This window comes from Primulina eburnea, chromosome 3, assembly GCF_022965805.1.
Source record: "Primulina eburnea isolate SZY01 chromosome 3, ASM2296580v1, whole genome shotgun sequence".
NCBI lineage: Eukaryota > Viridiplantae > Streptophyta > Magnoliopsida > Lamiales > Gesneriaceae > Primulina > Primulina eburnea.
In genome coordinates, this window is record NC_133103.1 from 8,615,138 (window position 1) to 8,634,825 (window position 19,688).

The 19,688-nt window shown below is 35.0% G+C and overlaps 2 protein-coding genes across 2 annotated transcripts; both read right to left on the reverse strand.

The window, feature by feature from the left end:
- Nucleotides 1-4: 4 nt before the first annotated feature.
- Nucleotides 5-1,544, reverse strand: LOC140828167 (LOB domain-containing protein 20-like). Its single transcript, XM_073191152.1, has 2 exons — nt 1,150-1,544; nt 5-521 (listed from the first exon to the last, which is right to left on the reverse strand). Exons 1-2 carry the CDS (start codon nt 1,534-1,536, stop codon nt 174-176), a joined length of 735 nt encoding a protein of 244 aa, XP_073047253.1. The 5' UTR covers nt 1,537-1,544; the 3' UTR covers nt 5-173.
- A 1,030-nt stretch (nt 1,545-2,574) lies between these two features.
- LOC140826031 (probable polyribonucleotide nucleotidyltransferase 1, chloroplastic) lies at nt 2,575-15,969 on the reverse strand. The gene is made up of 25 exons (XM_073188124.1): nt 15,536-15,969; nt 15,081-15,149; nt 14,702-14,808; nt 14,565-14,607; nt 13,103-13,186; nt 12,213-12,277; nt 11,947-12,103; nt 11,271-11,327; nt 10,886-10,999; nt 9,794-10,057; nt 9,548-9,622; nt 8,330-8,443; nt 7,730-7,822; nt 6,849-7,027; nt 5,865-6,048; nt 5,620-5,667; nt 5,365-5,437; nt 5,014-5,087; nt 4,826-4,933; nt 4,637-4,731; nt 4,242-4,305; nt 4,048-4,101; nt 3,930-3,971; nt 3,355-3,818; nt 2,575-3,189 (listed from the first exon to the last, which is right to left on the reverse strand). The coding sequence occupies exons 1-24, from the start codon at nt 15,878-15,880 to the stop codon at nt 3,423-3,425; spliced, it is 2,904 nt and encodes a 967-aa protein (XP_073044225.1). The 5' UTR covers nt 15,881-15,969; the 3' UTR covers nt 2,575-3,189; nt 3,355-3,422.
- Between the last annotated feature and the right edge of the window lie 3,719 nt (nt 15,970-19,688).

A 19,688-nucleotide genomic window follows, 5' to 3' on the forward strand; every position in this document is an offset into this window, starting at 1 on the left:
ATCATTTCAAACTAATAATAGAGTCGTTCAAATGGATTGAGTTATTGATGATTCTTCATACCATTTTCAGAGAAAAATATACAGAACGGAAGCTCAATTAACATTCATCTCCGCCAAGAAAATTGTGACTACCATTCTCACAAACAATGTCATTATTCATAATATTTCATGTCTCACTGAAATATATGGTTGGTGAAAGAAACTTGATCACGGGTTTCCTCATCTTCATCATCTTCCTCTCGTCCATGCCGGTTAGCGCGATTATACAGATGATGAAAACCGGGCTCGAAACAAGTGGAGGTGGCAGTGGTCTCGCCGAAGTTGGGGCCGGCGAAAGTGTTGCCGAAGTTAATGAGATTGTTTGAAGCTGAAGAGGTGTTGGAATAAGCTGGCTGCTGCAGCATCGCGATGGGGACGTGGTGCTGCGGTGCTGCGGAGTTCTGGAACGCATTCGACGACGCGAGCTTGCTGTTAATCAACTGAGTCTGCACCATTGACAGCTCTGATTGAAGAGATGATACCTGCATGAGTAGATACATTTATTAACGTGACACCAAAAGGGGGAAAAAAAACTCAAGCTAGAGTAATTCATTATATGTTACAGAAAGATTTGAAATTCATCAGGCAATCGAAACCCATGATTCAGCATATATAAGATGATCAGCCAAGATATCAAGGCAATGTTTTGTCTCCGTAGTTCTTCAGAGATATTTTATTAGCATATTATATTTTTACTCAAAATATACTACTTTAATATAATAATTCAGAATAATTTTTTTCCCATTTTTTGTGCATAATTCTACATTTACAACAGCAATTTAATTTCTTCAAAGCAAACCCTTACTTTTAGTTTTTTTTAAGACAAGAAATGGTAGACAAAGTTCAAATATATATGTTGATGTATTTTTTGTCACGGTAAACTCACAAACACATTTAATTCTATACATTCATTTTGTATTTGGAGTAAGAAATTAGTACTGATTATAAGGTTGTATTTGAATTTTTTTAATTATTTGGATTAATAATAATCTGAAAGACTATATATATAAATACGAAACAACTGGTGCTTTAGCTAGCTCATCATATATTCTGTATAGTTTTGCTGATATAGAGTTCCAGAAAATTAAATAATCAAATTTTTTTTGAAACCTGTTGCTGCAGAGCCATAATAGTCGACACACAACCGTAAACGGGATCCGAGAGCCGGGCTTGAGCCTCGTAAGATATTGTAACCACCGCATCGTGTCGCCGGTTAGCCGGAATATGCAACAAAAGCTTCGACACATTGCTAGCCCCAAACACCTTGTGCACGGCAGCGAACCGAGCCGCACCCTGGTCCGACCCGAAATGAGGAGCAAAAACACAACCACCAACGCACTTCCTCCTCAAGAATTTGCAAGCGCCGCATGGCGCACCATGCTGCGCTGCTGCTTCCACGGCATCTGTGGCCTCGACTTGGCTTGTGGTGCCTCGTATCTTTTCCGAGCCTCTCCGTCGCCTCTCAAGCGCGCATTCGCTCTGTGGTTCGCGATCCATGCAGAAAGGGTAACTTGCAAAAGCTAAGGAAATTCGTTGGTTTGTATGGTTTTATATATAGGGGTTTAAAACATGAAGAAATGCACGTAACTCGCGTGAAAGGGGTTGGCAAGATTAGTGAAGCTTTTAGAGTTAGAAAGAGAGACGGAAAAGGTTACTTTGGTGTGTGAGTTCATGCATGCATGTGCAAAGAGAGTTTATAAAATTTGTTGCTTATTATAATATATATATATATATATATATATATTAATGATTATATAACTTTTCCATTTTTGTGTTGGAAATAATAATTTTTACTCATACTTTCACTTTTAAAAAAATCGCCGGAAGTTAAATTTCTACCGGAATATATAAACATAAAGAGAGCAATATAAAAAAACTTTAGAAAAAGAAACTAGGTCAAGATCTCCTGTGGAGACTATACAAGTAAAACATATAATAATAGCAAAAAAGAGAATTATTTTCAAAATACAAAATATAACTAATAAATTTTAAAACATAATATTATTATTATAGAGATAAAAATAATATTATTATTATAGAGATAAAAATCTTCAATTAATATAATAAAACCTAAAATAGAATTGAAACGTTGTTGTGTCGGAGGTTTAGGGTAGAAGATGGCTGTCTCTTGGGAAGGCACAAGATTTGTGGTGGCGCCCGAGGCGTGTGCAATGCAATGGTGGGAAGCAGACGTATTTAGTTGTCAAATCATGCGGGGAGATCACACCTTCCGTTCATAAGATGTACACCAAATTTCAATTGTCGACATTATTTTTATTATTTGAAAAAATTACAATTTTTGTTACGAATGTTTTGTCAATAGACGGTTTGGTTATTTATTTTCTTAAATTTAATATTAGTCATATATTTTTAATATTTTAATATTTTTTTATCGAAAGTTCTGATGTCATATTATATACATGAACACTGCAATGATATCATATGAAAAAGACTAAAATTGCCAAAAAAAATAAAATATCAAAATAATATTGAAATTTGATAAGAAAAAATTTTAAAATTATAAAGATACAAACATATAGAAGCCAATATTATTATTATGGAAACATTATTAATGAATATTAATTGATATAAATCATATGTACTTAAAAACTTGACATTTTAATGTCATATTTAAACTTTGATGTGTGTGGGAAAAGAATGGATCAAGTAATTTGAATACCATTAATATCTAACAAAATCCAATTAAACAAAGACGAGATACATGCACCCGACCCTAACTACCTTAGAACTAAAACATGTTGCGAGTTGATCACATTTTTATTCACCCTGGTCTGCTGCTCGTGCATTAAATTCGCGGTGTAAAACATGAATTACAGCTGCTGCTGACTCTCAGCTGCTTTAATAGCAACCACGTGAAAAAATAGTGTCAAGACGAGAAAAACAACCCGTCGAAAATGCAAATATTGTGAGCAAGCTGCAGCCAAGAAACAGAGGCCTGGAGCCGCATGCAGGTCTTTCATCGTAGTACCAGCAGTAGAATGATAACGAGAAGCGAGTTTATCCAGCTTATAGGGCACTTAGAACTGTTGTTTGTGATGCATAAAAGACATAGCACCTTCGTAGATCTTAAAAAGTGAGACCAAATCCCGTAAGGATAGGCAAGCTGGTTAACTTCATCGGGTAAATTTCCTATCAGACATAATAGCAAAAGTTTCAGACAACTCTTATACAAGCCCAAATGATTAAAAATCTGTATACTAAGTTGTGTTTTCAAACGTTTAAAGATAACAAATCATGGGATGCGTAAAAACAAATAAACGGAAGTTGACAGGATAATGCAATGCTGCTTCATACCTTTGTTCTCCATCAGAGGAAATTCCATCCATCAATGTTAAATAACAAAAATCCTTCTGTTATCATATTTATCCACTTTCGGCTTCTCCATTTACTACTGTGGTTTCATTCTTGCTGGAAATACTGATGGTAGGTTTGTAGCTGCTTTTCTTTGGCCTATTTCTGTCAGATTCAAGTTCATCTTTTGCCGAACTCACCAATTCCTTGACAAACTTATCCTCCATGAGGGTATTGGCCTCTACCGGCTTACTTTTGGAGGACCTCCTGACTTTAATATCAACACTCAATTCATTGGATGGTTCAGCATTTTCAACTTCCACGGCCCTCGTGACACTGTTTTGTTTACCCTTCTCGGTACTTTCTTCACTAATGTCAACAGTACGTTGCTTTGTGCCCATATTCTCAGTGTTAGAATCTGGAAGTAATGCACGCCGGCTCAACCGAAGTTGACCTTTTCCATTGATCTGTAAAACATTACCATAGTAATTTGGGGTAGTACCGTGCAAAGGTGATTTAGTTACATTAGTAGAGTTAATAGCAGGTTAGCAACATAAAAACTGTCGCAGAAAATCAACCTCAATGAGCTTTACATCAATAGTATCTCCAACTTTGACAGCCTGTGACTCGTACTTAAATATGTTAGCATTGCGATGTTTAAGAATTATTTAAAGTACTTCAGTGCAGAATGCTTACATCTTCTGCCTTTGCCAACCAGCCTGTGGTCAATTCACTAATGTGACATAGTCCCTAAAGTATAAACATAAATAAAAATGATAATTACGCCATGATAGGCCAGAGGAATGACAAAAGTCCATAAAGTGCTATAAAAATAAATTATTAAATGATATTAGCACGCAGCACAAATGCTTTTTGAAAATTTGGACTACCTCTCGGCCAGGTGAAATCTCCACAAAAACTCCATATGGAGCAATAGATTTGATCTCGCAGTTCCTAAATACGAAATCAAAATCAGATACTCTGCTAGAAATTGGGAGACAGAGATAAAGATAATTTATAATATGCTTTTCAAACAAAAAACATTTTTGCAGACAAATTCAGTTTCTATGGTGATAGGAAACTCTTAATGCTCGATAACTACAAAATCCGCACAAAATGAATACTAAAATTCAGTTTATGTCACTATTCAGGAACTATGAACTCCCTCAAAATCCATAGACTCAGTTTATAGCCTCTCAAAGTAAGTCAATGTACCCCTATGGCCAGGAATTCCTCCCGAAATGAACAATGTACATTGTACAAGGCAGAAAAATAGAATGGAGACCTGTAAATGTCGCCAACAGTTGGAACCATAGTGAGGTTGCTAATAATGGCTTTAGACTTCTCCAAACTCAACGAATCTTTAGATGATATCTTAACCTGTCAGTGTGACATCCACATGTTACGCTTCATTATGGAAAAGAAACTAAGAATAACAATGAACAACGAGATGATAAGTTATCTTCTGACTAACAATTCCATTATCTTGAGTCTCTATAGACTCGACTCCAGTCTCCTCAATTATGCTTTTCACTTTTTTCCCACCTGAACCAATGATAAGGTTAACCCTATCTGGTTTCACCTGCATTGGCAGAAAAGTTACTGTAAATCCACATCTCAGTCCTGATAAAATAAACAAGATGGACATCAAGGTTGACAAACCTTCATAATATGAATTATAGGAGCATATTTGGAGAGTTTCTTCGAAGGAGGAGGAAAGCATTTTGACATCTCCGCTAAAGAAGAAACAGAAAGGAAAATGAGTGTCAGATTGAAGGTAAAAGATACGACCTAAAAATAACAGTACATTTTTCATTATTGGTGTATCTATTGGTTCCTTAAAAATGTAAGCAAAAAATTGACTTCTCACTTATTATCCTAGTTCGGTTCATCCAATTGCTTTCTAAAGTGTTAGTGGTTACTGTTAATTCCAATTTGGTTATCCAAGATTTTCAGGCACATACAGGTCAGATCTTATTTCATGGCAGTTGATAGCATGTTTCAATAATATACCAAGAATTTGCTTTCGACCCTCTCTCGCTTGCAGGAGAGCTTCTTTCATGACTGGTATAGTAATTCCTCCCACCTGCCATTACATATTTATAATGAACCCAGACTATTCAATAATGAAAACACGGAAACAGTAACAATAGTAGGACAAGATAGATCCTGAGTACATGTTAGCAAACTCAATTATATTAGTTGATAATACTATAATAGTCAACTCAAGTTTGAGAAAAAAGTAACACAATGAAAAACTGATTTGACCTTTATGTCCATCTGGAATGCAGTAACCCCATCTTCGTTTCCAGCAACCTGAAGCGCCAAATTATAATTTACTCAACACATGAGTCTAGCAACTTCAATCAATGCATGAGTGACAACACACAGCATGGAATTCCTCTAGACCAATGACGCAAAGGAAAACAGAACATATATGTGTAGAAGAACTAAGAGAGAAATCGAGAATATAATTAATATAAAAGATTCCTGGAAATTAGAGTAGCCACGACCTTGAAATCCATATCTCCTGAAGCATCTTCACCCCCTGTTATGTCAGAGAGGATAAGTGGAATACCATCTCCTCCAAACTCTTCAGTGTTCAGGACCATACCCATTGCTATTCCAGAAATCGAACTCTTGACTGGAACGCCAGCATCTTGTAAAGCTAAGCACCCCCCACACACAGAGGCCATACTGCCACAAGCAAATACTAGATATAAAAAATAATAATTAACTAATCATTACAGGATAACCTAATAACTTTATACATAGTAGTGGAGGATGCATGCTAGGCTTGGGAACAGGGGTGGGGCTGAAACTTCGTGTTGGTTCAAGGAATGGGTGGAAGGTGGTGGATGGTCCTAGGTCTGGAGAGAAGATGTCACACTGACTGGGGCAGGTTTAAGGGTATAGATTGGCAATGGTGAATAGGAATGGGGTTAGAGTTTTTGCGGTAGTGTTGGGTGGTTGTCGCGTGTAGGGACGAGTCATGAAAAGAGGTGGTGGCTGAGCAAAAGTGTACCGAATGGCTAGTATGGTTTCAATTTGGTATATAAGCAGGAAATTTAGTGGTGTTACCACATGATTTGACAAGTAGAGGAGGACAGAGGGCAAGGATTACTGATAGGTGCGGGGATAGCAGAGAATGGTAGTAAGGGAGCTATTTAGGAGATAGGATAGACATTATTAAAAAAAGGATATGCCTAATCGTATTCTTAATTTGTATGATGAATTCGTTCCCAGAATCATTGGGAAAATCCAAACCCATGGGAACGAGGCAAACAATAGGAGATTCCACATTTTTGGAATTAGCATTTCCTTGAAAGCAGCTTTTATGGAATCAAATATACTATCAATAAAGCATGGAATGACTCGAGAACATTATGTCTTTCAGCCTCACTTCTAAATAGCAAGCACCATCTGGTTTTAGGAGAAAAAATTTGAGGCATAAAGAGAAATACTCGGTCGCTAAACCGACAAGTGAGATGTGCTACCTTGAAGAGCCATTGCTTTCTGTTATGGTACTCTCAACACGAATAGTGTAAGGGAAGTGATCTTCTGAAGGTAATATAGGCTCCAGAGCTCTCTCCGCAAGCATTCCATGGCCAATCTCTCTTCTAGATGGTGCTCCTTGACGGCCAACTTCTCCAACACATGAGGGAGGAAAAGAGTACTACATGCAAAACGAATAGACACATAATTTTTCTTGGTTTTACTAACTAAAACCTTGGATTTTCAAGTCAGAATGACATTACAAAAAACATACAGCCCAACAGGCCAAATAGATGAGTCAACGCCAGTGAATCTAGAAATAACAGTGCCTGTGAATTAATATTCACTTAAGAGTGGAAGAAAATTGGAACATCTTTCTATGTAACATTGCTTTGAATCATAAGAATTGAGACAATTAGTAAAAAAGCGTGGAGATTCTAGATAATTGCCACATTTGCCTGTTATAAAATGTAATATGCTTTGATAGTTAGATTAATTTTGTTTAATTGATGTGTAATTGAAATAAATGAATTAAATGTCAAAGTAAAAACCCTCCACGTTAAAACTGTTTGTGCAGCACTTATTCAGTGAACAATTATAAAAAAGTTGCTTAGATCCTTAACATATGTTCACATCATCAATAAATTCATCTTCTTCTACTAGATTTCATGTGATCTTCAGATATGCAAATAGAATGACATGGTCAATAAGTAGAAAATTAACAACCATAATTAGGAAACAGCTCATCTTTAAAATTGAGAAAATACACATGGTTAGTGTATTGAAAAAGTTCCAATCTGCAAGACTGCAACTAACATGGATTTCTACCAGCAGCTAATATTACTGCTTCAACTAGAGAGACAAATTTTTTATCAAGTTTAACCTGAAGATAGAATCTCTTGAACTCATCTTCATCCACAAGGTTGTCTAGCCTCTGTGCCATTTGTTTATCACCAAGCGTAACAACAGCTAATGACTATAAAACAAGAACGAAAACACATCATAAACTTTCAAAATGAAAGGATGTAACAATTTATTGATAGGCTGGAACACTAATTCAATATTTCATGCATCTAAATTACCTATCAAGAACTAAGTGGAATCCCATATGACTCGATTAATTTTAGCATTTCCTGTGATCTATAATGTTTTCACTCGTCCTAATCTTTTTTATTAATTTTATTATTATGTGAAATAAATAAATTTGTAAGTAGAGAGTTTGAACTCAATGATTAACATTTCCTGTGATCTATAATGTTTTTACTCATCATAATAATTTTTATTAATTGTAATAGTATGCAATTACTTATTATTAGAATTTAAAAAAAACCTATTTTTTCCATGATCAAAACTTTTCAATCTCCAAAAACTAAAATAGCCTGCAGTCTAGTGTTCAATAAAAGGTTGAAGAAAATGAGAAGAATGTAAAAGAGCCATGCAAGTGTCAAATGCGGGTTTCTGCAGCAAACTAATATCACCAAACCTGTGTTTCGCCACGAGTAAAGAGAGCACTTCCATGAGCTCTAGGAAGCAATCCGCAACGTGAATTAATAAGCCGTAAATCCTCTGGTTTTCTGCCATCACTTCTTTTTCCTCCCTACGTAAAAGAGAGAGAAAAGATACAAGACTAAAAATCATGGAACAAGAAAAACAATTTATTCATCAGCAAAAAGGCAGCTATAATAATACGCACGTATCATTTATGTTATTGTAAACCAAAAAAACTTATACAATAATTTGAACACCAAGGAAACACATCTTCGCTTTTTCTATGCAAAATATTTGTCCGTTACCATACAACACTGAATGCTAATAAAAACTATGTCATGATATGATGCTAACATCATTGTGAAATATAAATAAAACCACAAGACTTAAGCAGGGAACAACAATTAAAAACATGATGATATATAGTCGGATAAGAGTGAGGATCCATCAAAGTAAAACTGCAAATTACAATTGAAATATTGAATTTTGTAGAGTCATCATTATCTGAGGGCAACACGCACAAGATTTACGCAATTCAAACATAAAGGTCACATGCCCATATCCCATAACAGTGTCTAGGGGCTAAAACTCTGTAAATTTCTATTAGGTTAAGATAAAACTGTCACATCTTTATGCATAAGAAAATATATTGAGATAAATATGATATGAAATTTTTCACATAACTAAATTACAAGTAACTCATTCAAAGATATATATTTTTATTAACTTTCCCACAGAAGCCAAACATGGATATCATAATTGAAGCGTTGAACTTAAAATGCAATAATGTCTTGACAAAAATCTTGCATGAAATTTTACCTCTTTTAATTTTTGATACAATTAAAACCTCTTTGTATAAGTAAAAATAAATTGAGTAGATATGATAAGAGCGTTAACTTAAAATGCAATATTGTCTTAACAAAATCTTGATTTATATTTTACCTCTTTTAATTTTGATATAATTAATATCTCTTTTGACAAAAATCTTGAATGATATTTGAACTCTTTATATTTTGATATAATTAATACCTTTTTATAAGTAAAAATTAATTGAGATAGATATGATAGGAATTTTCCCTTAGATAAATCACAATTAAATCATTCATAGATACATTGTAATGTAATAATTTAAATTTGGTTACAAAATATGTATGATTTCAAACATAAAAAAGCATATAGATTAAGATAATATATGCATAATAGGTAATCTTACCTCCACAATACACCTCCTCAAAAACTTGGATGAAACTTCTTTGAAAACAAGCTTCACATCTACCTCAGAGTAAAGCTAGAAGAGATGAATCGATGCAAACTATGTTAATTGTAACACCACCAATAGCACTTAAATTTTCAGGAAGAAATATGGAATTTAAATAAATGTTATGCTTTATCAAGATGCAAATGAGCAATCATCCGTAAAAAGAAAAATATGAAGGTTGCCTCCAAGGCCAACAATTACCAAGGGGGTGGGTTTTTTTGAGACTGGCTTGATATGAACATCACCTTCATCAACTTCACCGTCCACTACAAACTCTTCATCCTCTTCTTCGTCATCAAGCAAGTCCTGGACCACTTCACTAGTAACAACAGCTTCTGTTTTACTAACAAATCCCTTTTCTGTAAATATGCTCAACACCTTTGCTTCCAAAGATGATAACGCCTTCTTTCTAGGGATTTTGCTCTTAATTTGAAGAGCTTGAACTAATTCATCGCCTGCAATTTCCTGAATATATCAAAAATCACTGCGCCATTACTTAAGAGAATGGTGAGAATATAATAACTATTATAAATAGATTTAATCACTTAATATCCAGAGGTTAAAATAGTTCTATACAATGTTTTGCAAATTGGCAATACGAAGGAAACACCATGTTTAGAAAGCCAGTATTATTCAACCCTACACATTGTTTATCTACCAAACATCCATGAGACATGAACTCAGCAAATATAGTTTGAAACATGCTTACAACAAATGTGTAGACGTATCAAAACAAGTTATGCCTTACTGACTCAAATAATAAGCTCTCTCTTCCACTCAACAAATACTGGATTTTCCTCACTTAACTCTCAAACAAAGAAACCAAACTGTGTTGCAACTATCAAAATTTTAGTTGTTCTGCACTGTTCCTTGAAGTGTTCTCACAACTCACTGATTTTTTTATTATGGCATAAGTATACTCGCATTAAGATATATGGAGGAAAGTCTCATCAGTACCTCTGTACTTATATGTCCCAGTTTTGGATATGCAGACATCTCAAACCAAAAGGAATACAAAAAAAAAATACCAATATTAAGAAATAATATGTTGAAATAAAAGAACAACCACACAAAAGTTAAAATGACTTGATAATTTCTGTCATTAGCATATCCTAATTCCCACACACTGCAGTTAAAAGGACACTATAATACAAGATAAAAACATTGCGATGGGACAAATAAAAAAGCGATACTGATAACACTTGGCTCAATTTTTTTTTAAGATAATGGAGTTAGAATTTACAATGTGAAAAATCTAAAATAAATAACATCACAAGAGAAGATTAAGCATACTTCGACATACTCATACAGCTCAGGAGGGGGTAGTTTGATTGCGTCAAGCATTTTTGGTTTCCCGCACATCTTCACCAAGGTTTCCACCTCTTTGCAAATAGTCCGCACTGCATTCTGACATTGCAGGTAGTAAAAACTTCTAGTCACTCACGTAAAGCTTAATGAGACTTATGATTATTCTAAAAAGTTGAAGTGGATTAGATGACATCAAAAGTAGCTAGGTATGGTGAAAAACATTTTTTGACCAGCGGTGGACCAGAAATTGTCATGAAACACAAATACTCCTTCACACAGACATTCAAAATTTATTCGTGTGCTATTCCACGATTGAAGTGCAACGAATCAAAGCGTGGAATATAAGATAAGAAGCACAAAATCAAGGAACCTGTCCAAGTTCTACAGCTTGCAACAACTTCTCTTCTGGAAGGAAGTCGCAATAACCCTATGATCATCCATTAATAAAACAAAAAAGTGGTTAGAACATAATATCTCGGGAACACAGTACTTGAAATAACTTTATTATACCAAATATATGTGTTCTTTTATGCAGGGGGAAACCTGTTTAAACAAACTATTGAGGTATGCTTTTTACTTGAATTTATTGTCAGTCTGCTACTGTTTGGCAACAGGATGCAGTGAATATGTATTAACTACCATACTTTGATGCTGGTAGTGTTTAGTAAATAACCAAGAATCTAAGTGAACAAAATAGAGAGTATTTTTGGATCATTAATTTGGTAAATTAACTTTTTAGTGCTATATTTAAGACGGGAGACCTTGGGCAACCCAATTTATGAAGCTCACGTGCATCGGTAACTGTTTCCTAGGTATCGGGTGAGGGAACATAGTATAGACAACACCATATGATTACAGAACTCCGACATATTTGTTCCAATCGAACGAAAGGCAAACAAAATTTTACAAGCAAGCACAAGATTAATTAAACTTTTTGACCATATGTTTTGGATTTTTCCATAGAAACGTCAAACTATGTTTTCCCAGTCAGTTCCTGGATTTCTAGATATACTTTAAGCACAGATGGTCAAAATTTAAAAAATAACCTCTATCATAAATATTGCACTATCTGTCCCTGCTAGCATCAAGTCCAGCTTAGAGTTTTCTATCTCCTTGGTAGTTGGATTCACAACAAACTTGTCGTCAATAATACCAATTCGTACCCCAGCAATAGCTTTAGAATTTGGCACCTCTGAAAGAGCTCTGTCGTATTGGATTTTTTTAACATAAAAAATTAAAATCATAAATTAGATCAAATTGATTAACCTGATACAGTCAACTAGTAAAAAAGAAGCAAAAGAAATGGGCATACACTGCAATTCCAGCTGCTGTTATTGCCAAAGAATCTGGGGGGTGTAAACCATCATAACTTAATACCTGTCCCAGGGGATGATGAAAATTCAGAATGCATGAAACAATATTGTTGGTGCTGCACAATCATGAGCTGGTTAGGCATGGGTAGTTATTCCAACTAAAATTGACTCTAAGAACCTCACTTTAAAATCATGTGTGGCAACCACAAATTAAGAACTCAGTTGCACAAATTAAGAACTCAAATTACCTGCAAATGGAATATAAATATTTCCCCGAGATAAATCGGTACAAAATATCCCTAGCGAACTGTTAGTATTTCCCTAGCCTAAGCTAGTCATTACACTCAAAATGAAAATTAACATAATCCACAACCTACTCTCCCCATTCACATTTATATATCCTCCCCCTTTCTAGATACTTCTAATGTTTTATAATTCATGGGCTTGTTTTATCCTAGGCCCATTATACATAGGTATGTACATTATGTGACGTGGCTGACTCATATCACTCGTATTTAATCTAAAAAATCAATCAATTTCAGTAGGCTCAAACCGGTTGAGCACAGATTTTCTAATTATTATCTGAAGATATTAACAGCTGACACCTGCAACTCAGTCTAAACAATAAATCAATTTTCAAGATTTGCTAGTCATCTCATACAAAATCACAACAATTTATCAATCCTTTCATGTCCTCATATCTCATCCTTGATTTCCATCTTTGAAAATCTTTAAACGGTAAACTAAATTTAGGATTTCCATAACATTCATTCTATTAGAACAAGTAATTGAGAGAATGGCATTTTAAAGAAACATAGAAATGTACGGGAAAACAGTAGAGATGGTTATTTTCACTGATTCACTCGCTAAATCACAGGAAAATAAGTACCCAAGATAATATCTGTGTTTCATGATAAAATCCCTTGAGCATCGTTGGGCGAATAGGTCTATCTATGAGTCGGCAAATGAGAACCTGCAAGAAGAAACTACTTAATTCAAATGTCAGGTCAGTATAGACAATTTGGTAGAGAGGGAGACAAATACTTCCAAATGTTAATAAATACAGGAACACATTTATAGGCAATATTCACAACTGCAAAGTATCACATAACCGACCTTAAGCCCCATTAAAAAAATTAAAGAGTGATGTTGATTATATATGAAATGTTTGGTATTTGTTTATTCCAGCGGCATCAAAAGTTGAGCAACTATCTTCCCAATACATTAAATTTACTTGAAAATAGACAAAGCAAGAAGTTATACAATCACCTTCCATTATTTTAGAAAATCGGTGTACAAGGGACTGAATTTTTTATGCAAGAAACATAATCAGAAGTCGAACAAAGTCAATGAACAGCAAGCCAACTGGGAGACAATCGGTCAACCAAAAGAAATTAATGATGGGAGAACTAGCAGTCAATAAAAGTCCAAAACTGGAAGTGTCGAGAAATCGGGTGTTGGATCCTCAACAATTTCAATGTGGGAGTCCAATTGACCGAATCAGGAAGAGTATTCCAGAGCTCGATTTAAAAATCTAGGGTCGAAGCTCAACTAATGGTGTAGCAGTCAGTAAGTAACCCTGTTGGAAGCTCAAACTAAACTCTGAACAACTTAACGCGTCTAGCAGACAAAAGTTGGCAATCCGGATATGAACTGCTTCACAATGTAGTCTAAGACAACCTCAGTCGGAAGGCCGTCTGAAAGGAACAGGCAACCCGAACCCGGAGGTAATTGAAGCTGAACAGACCTTCCAGATTAAGAAGGCAGACCTAGGTGCAAAGTCATAAGAAGGCAGCTTAAATATAGATGACTAACGAGGACCAAAGTGGTGATGGATCAACTCTCTTTCTTGAATTAGGTTACTCTCTTTCTTGAATTAGGTTATTTTCATCAAAAACCAAAAAGAAAAAAATTGGCTTTTAGTTTTATGTTTTATTCCTAACATTTGAAATTCTATGGATGGTTTCAGCTTTGAAGTCCTCAAGAGTAATCATAATAGTTTTCAAAATAGAAAGGCAGCCAGAAAGAAGCCAAAAGATAAAAAATGTAAAGCCGTGGAATACTACTCACATGTAATAATACGAAAACTCAATGGGTTAATTTCCTCAGTTTTCTGGATTGTTCTGTATTTTTATTTTTTTGTATTTTCTTGAATTTGTACCCCTTTATGGTTGGTTCTTTGTCTATGTTCTCATTCCTCTTAAACTAAGTCAACATATTTCGTGATAACATTGATTTGACTAAGCTGACAGAATCCTGTACAGTCATAAAATTTAAATTAAATATGAAATTGTCCACGCCATAGTATCACAACAATAAAATTCCTTAGCAGGTTAAGAAAGTGGAAATACCTCACGATCCTTGGTCTTTCCCTCTCGTTTAAAAAATCCTCCACTGCACAGAGGCAGGTTTACAAAAACTTTATCCTCCATCACAGACTATCCATGGATTTCAAAGATTAGAAGGAACAAAAAACGTGCATATTTACCTGGTTCGACCAGCTGCCGAAAATTTTTCTTGATAATTTACCCAAAGAGGGAAAAAATCAGAAGGCTCACTAGGATCCTCAGCCACACAAACAGTTGTGTAGATGATCTACAAAAATTAAAGAAGGTATATTAAACAACATGCAGCTAAGACATTAATACATCTATCAACAGATAGGTTCAGCACCAACTTCACACTACCAAAGTTCTTATTTTACTCATATTAAATTGGCCAAACTGAGAGGCACATGCATTCGCATTTGAATGGACATTCTTTCATATTAACCAACAACATATATCACGTTTCTGGTCCAGGGGAATTCAAATAAATAATTCAGTAGAACTTAATTGGGATACACATATATTAAGTTCAAAACATACGGTTTCTCCATCTGTAACGGTAACAGCTCCACTAGCTTGTCTCCCCATATGACCGGTCTCAACAAATATCTGCAGAAAATGCAGAACAGCTTGAGGTGAAAATTCAACAGAAAATTTTATTAAACATCCGAATAACACAGCTAAAAAATTATGCTTGGGGACTAGTTAAGCAAAACAAAATAGACCACCAATTATTTGTGATCCATTTTAAACGCCATAGCTATCATGCTTCGTAAACAACCAAAATTATCCTGCCTGAAATCATAATAAGGAAAATATTTGAAACAAAAAAGTCACAAACCCAGCATTCTTTGAACAAATCATATTCAAGAAACAAAATTTAACTTTCGTTATTTACGATAGTTGTCTCCAGCCCATTAGAGGTCGACTTTCAATATGAAATGACACACAAAAATACCCCCACAAAAAAACAGAAATTAAATCAAATGCCTAACATGACGATCGCCGACTGGGATTTTGATGGAATAAGGAGCCGAGGGTTGCAGCGGTAACGGAGCCTCTTCAATGCGAGCATTATCTTCCGCCGTTAAAGAAGCTTCAATCCTTAATCGAGTAAACAATGTACTCGTCCACTTCCTGCCCCCGTTTCTTGATTTTCTCGTTCTGAAAATTCGAGATACGGAATTCGGCAACAAAATGGAAGCAAAATGACGATTAACCGAGGAATTAAAGCAATTCAAAGTAGAAAATTGAGAAAATATTGGAGCTTTCTTGGAAGTGGTCAACTTGGAATGAAAAGGTGGGGCGTGGAAGGTTGAATTGGGGCGTGCCGCAAGCATTTCTTCGCCTTCCCCGCAGTTCACCGTCACTGTGTGTGAAGTGTGTGTAGCATTTGCAGGCTTATCCACTGAGGAAAATGGAAGGAGGTGGAGGGTGGAATCGTTCGATGTCGCTCTGTAATGGGCCGATTGATCCTTTTTGGGCTTTGCAGCCCATATCTGGACTGCATGGCAAAGAGGAAATTATCCATTTTGGCCTTCCATCTAGCTTATTTTACATCATTTTTTTTCTGTTTATATATTATAAAAATAAATTAAAATTTCATATTATTATTTTCTTCCTTCTTGTTTTTGGCTAAATAATATATAATTCTTTAGAGGTTATAAATTAAAATTTTCTTTTACGGTTTTATGTTAAGTTATTTTCTAGGGTTTTTATGAAAACTCAACATTGCAGTCATCCTAGTAATTCAAATTCAAAGCCTCGTAATAATATCTAATTGATAATTAATATTTACACTTGAAAAATATTAAATATGTTTCATCTTCTTTACTCATTTTAATGCACAATATTTTTCCTTTTATAAAAAAAATAAAAATTTTAATAATAATACTTGTCAATAACATGCAGCGGTATATGTTAGGTGCAATAATTGTCCCTACTTAATAGAGCAATCAAAACGAATTGTTTGAATTGTTGTATGGTTAAAAAGATTTGATATGTATCGTTATCATCGGTTATATCTTTTGGAACTTAAATAACACTCTTTCGAGATTTTGTCTCACATCATCATTAAAACCAATTATCTTTGACGGTAATATCTACAATATGAACTCCTGGCTTTCGACACATAGCATTGATTTACTATACATGATGTATAGAAACAAAACACAATCTGTTAAAGACTCTATGAGGCACAACACACAATCCCAACTAGCTAGCTAGAACCATCGTTAAATCCAAGTCCCAAAAGCCACTGATTGAATAACAATTCAAGAACCCCAGCGTGCAAACAGTACAAAACACCAAACTACGGATATAACATCACATGAACGGTATCAATAGATGGAGTTCAGCCGATGATATATGATACCTCGGGAAGAACTTGGGCCATCTTCATACACTGATCGAGAAGGGAGAGCCCAGGAGGGACCGGGTGGAAGATTGGCCAAGGTAGAAAAAGTGTAGCTAAAACGAGAAGCACTTGCCATTCCAGTCACTTATAGCACTTTGGAGTCTTCACTGGTCAGACAAGGCAAGGTACCCGATGAGACTGAGTCAATACATCGTGGACCACGTCCACGGATAATAAAGGGACACGACATGGCCCACACCCTTGCGTCGTGGCCACAATCCAAGTAATTCAAGAAGAGCATCGACTTTGGTACCCTATAAATGACTCCAACAGAGGTAAGATCAAGGAGTTTAATGCATTCTCATAAACAATTCTAATACTCATTTTCTTGAGCAATATATTTTTCTTTGTATTAATATGTCACTGATTTGAGCGTCAGAGTGATCGCGCCAGAAACTCTTATAAAGTCTCACTAACATTTCTCTTATTTAAGTGTGCAGATCACCCAACCCGAGCTTATCATATCGGGTCAAGAGTACTTAGAGGGAATGACACATTACGGGCTCGGGAAGTTGCCCACCAACAGAGTTGGGGTCACCAGTTGCTTACAAGGAATGTCTACTATGTCCGGGAGATTGTCCACCTAACCTACTCAATCTAACTGGGTAGCACCATTACCTGGGCCACAAGTGCTTATAGGGAAAACCTACTCTGCCTGAGGTTGGCCAATCAGCTCATGCAATTTCCCCGGGCAGCATCACCATAGTAGGCCAGTAACCCGTTGTAAACCCAGCAGCTCACGAGGAGCAAAATATGTTGGATATGGTAAATGTTCGGGATTTTAATTTTAAGTTAATGGAAATCGGATAATATATGATATGGGCTTATGAACCAATTTATATGTTAAGCGGATGATGTAATTATAGTATGATGAATTTGTCTCATGCAGAAAAAATAAATTTAATATGAGTGAGCTTATATTGAGTTATATTTTATGAGAGTATAAAATTTGTTAGTCAAGAGTTCTTTTGCCCCCTCGTCCGTGCAGGAGGTACAAACCAAAAACCTGATTTTGTACTAAAAAATCTTGATTTGTGTGCGAGTACAAGTCAAATGCCTAATTAAACTAGACACTAATTCGAGTGTCTTCTCATGTGCCAACCGATGGAACGCCCATGTGCCTATAAATACCCGCCCAAGATCCACAATCAGAACACATGAAAACATTTGCCTCCTTCTCTGCATTTTGTTACCTCAATTTTATTTCGTGGTAAAGTTCAGGGCGCTGCTTCAATTCATCGATGTAGTAATTTGTTATGAGTTGTTATATGTTTACTCATTATATCATGAAAAACAATGTTTACGTTCAGTTCAGTTCAGTTCAATGTAATAATTTGTGTTAAGTTGATATATGTGTAATCATTTTATAATGAGAAACATCAATTCATTCAAAGCAATTATTAGATATGCAAATCCACTAAAAATATCACCAGCCTCGATTGGATTTCGATTTTTGTCCCTCCATCATATATATATATATATATATATATATATATATATATATATATGCACCATCCATGTCTTGTGCGATTTAATTCCGTATTTACATATATATTTCGACCAACAAAATATGTATTACTCATGTGGGCCCATATAAAAAAATGTGATTCGACGTGACAATTGAACCATTGATGAATATATGGCCATGACCGTACGGTCGAATAATAAATGCAAATATGCTCAATGTATCGAATTAATGTGCCTTTTCATAGGGCATAAGAAGACAAAATAAGAATGGGGCAACCTAGCTAGCCTGTAATGAAAATATGAAATGCAGCGTAAAATTCCCCACTTCACTTTCTAATGATATTAATTACGGAGAAATTGATAAGTCGATGTTTGTAGTTTTCGGACAGATTTGGGAGATCAAAAAATGGGGCTATATTCATAGTAGGTATCTGGATATGCCTTGCAACTCCCAACCGGTAAGTGGTCGCGTAAATTTAAGTGCTAGGACCGAAACAGGGCAACATTTAAATATAATATAGGTCTATGTCATAGTGATCAACTGGATAATTCTAACTTTCGTTTAGGATGATAGGCGCAACTTAGTGAAAGCGTCGTATATCTGATTGTCGAAGAGTTAAACTAGCTAGGTAGATATATTATATATACCGTGTGCTCCGAATCTCGAACGACATTCTGCTACAACACCTACGAGCACCTGAGGACACGGCTCAAACCATGTCAATCGCAACACTAACGGTACTTTGACCAAAAAAATTGTCCCTTAAATTATGCCATGCATCTTTTAAATCCTCTTACTTTTCATTCTTAGTTATTCTTATATATATATATATATATATATATATATATATATATATATATATATATATATTACATGATTTACCAACAGATTTGAAGATAATTATTTTTGTCGACCATGCATGTCCGCTGAAAAAACCCTTGGAGATATTATTGCTCTCAAATATATTATAAAATTGAAGCAAGACCAACTATTTACTCCCACAGATTATAGCTGAAGATTTTCAAATTCGAAGCTTGCCAAACTGAATGTATTTAATACATATTTACTAGGGTTGGCCCCAAAACCATCTTACACAAGGATTCTGAATTATATCGCACAAAAAAAATTTATATATACATACATATATATGTAAATATTTCAGTTTACAATGATGATTCTGAAACGTGTATGATTATATAAATATTCCTTGGAAAGATACAAAAAAAAAATTTCCCTTTCATTTTCAAGCAGTTATATTTCATAT

What these genes read in the sequence shown, in the direction of transcription:
- LOC140826031 (XM_073188124.1), bottom strand. Translation starts at nt 15,880, where the DNA reads ATGCTTGCGGCACGCCCCAATTCAACCTTCCACGCCCCACCTTTTCAT. An exon ending in TGAGGAGGTGTATTGTGGAG is followed by an intron (nt 8,444 to 9,547) that starts GTAAGATTACCT and finishes TCTTTTACGTAG; the next exon opens with GGAGGAAAAAGAAGTGATGG. An exon ending in AGACTCAAGATAATGGAATT is followed by an intron (nt 4,732 to 4,825) that starts GTTAGTCAGAAG and finishes TCACACTGACAG; the next exon opens with GTTAAGATATCATCTAAAGA.
- LOC140828167 (XM_073191152.1), bottom strand. Translation starts at nt 1,536, where the DNA reads ATGGATCGCGAACCACAGAGCGAATGCGCGCTTGAGAGGCGACGGAGA. An exon ending in TTATGGCTCTGCAGCAACAG is followed by an intron (nt 522 to 1,149) that starts GTTTCAAAAAAA and finishes CTACTCATGCAG; the next exon opens with GTATCATCTCTTCAATCAGA.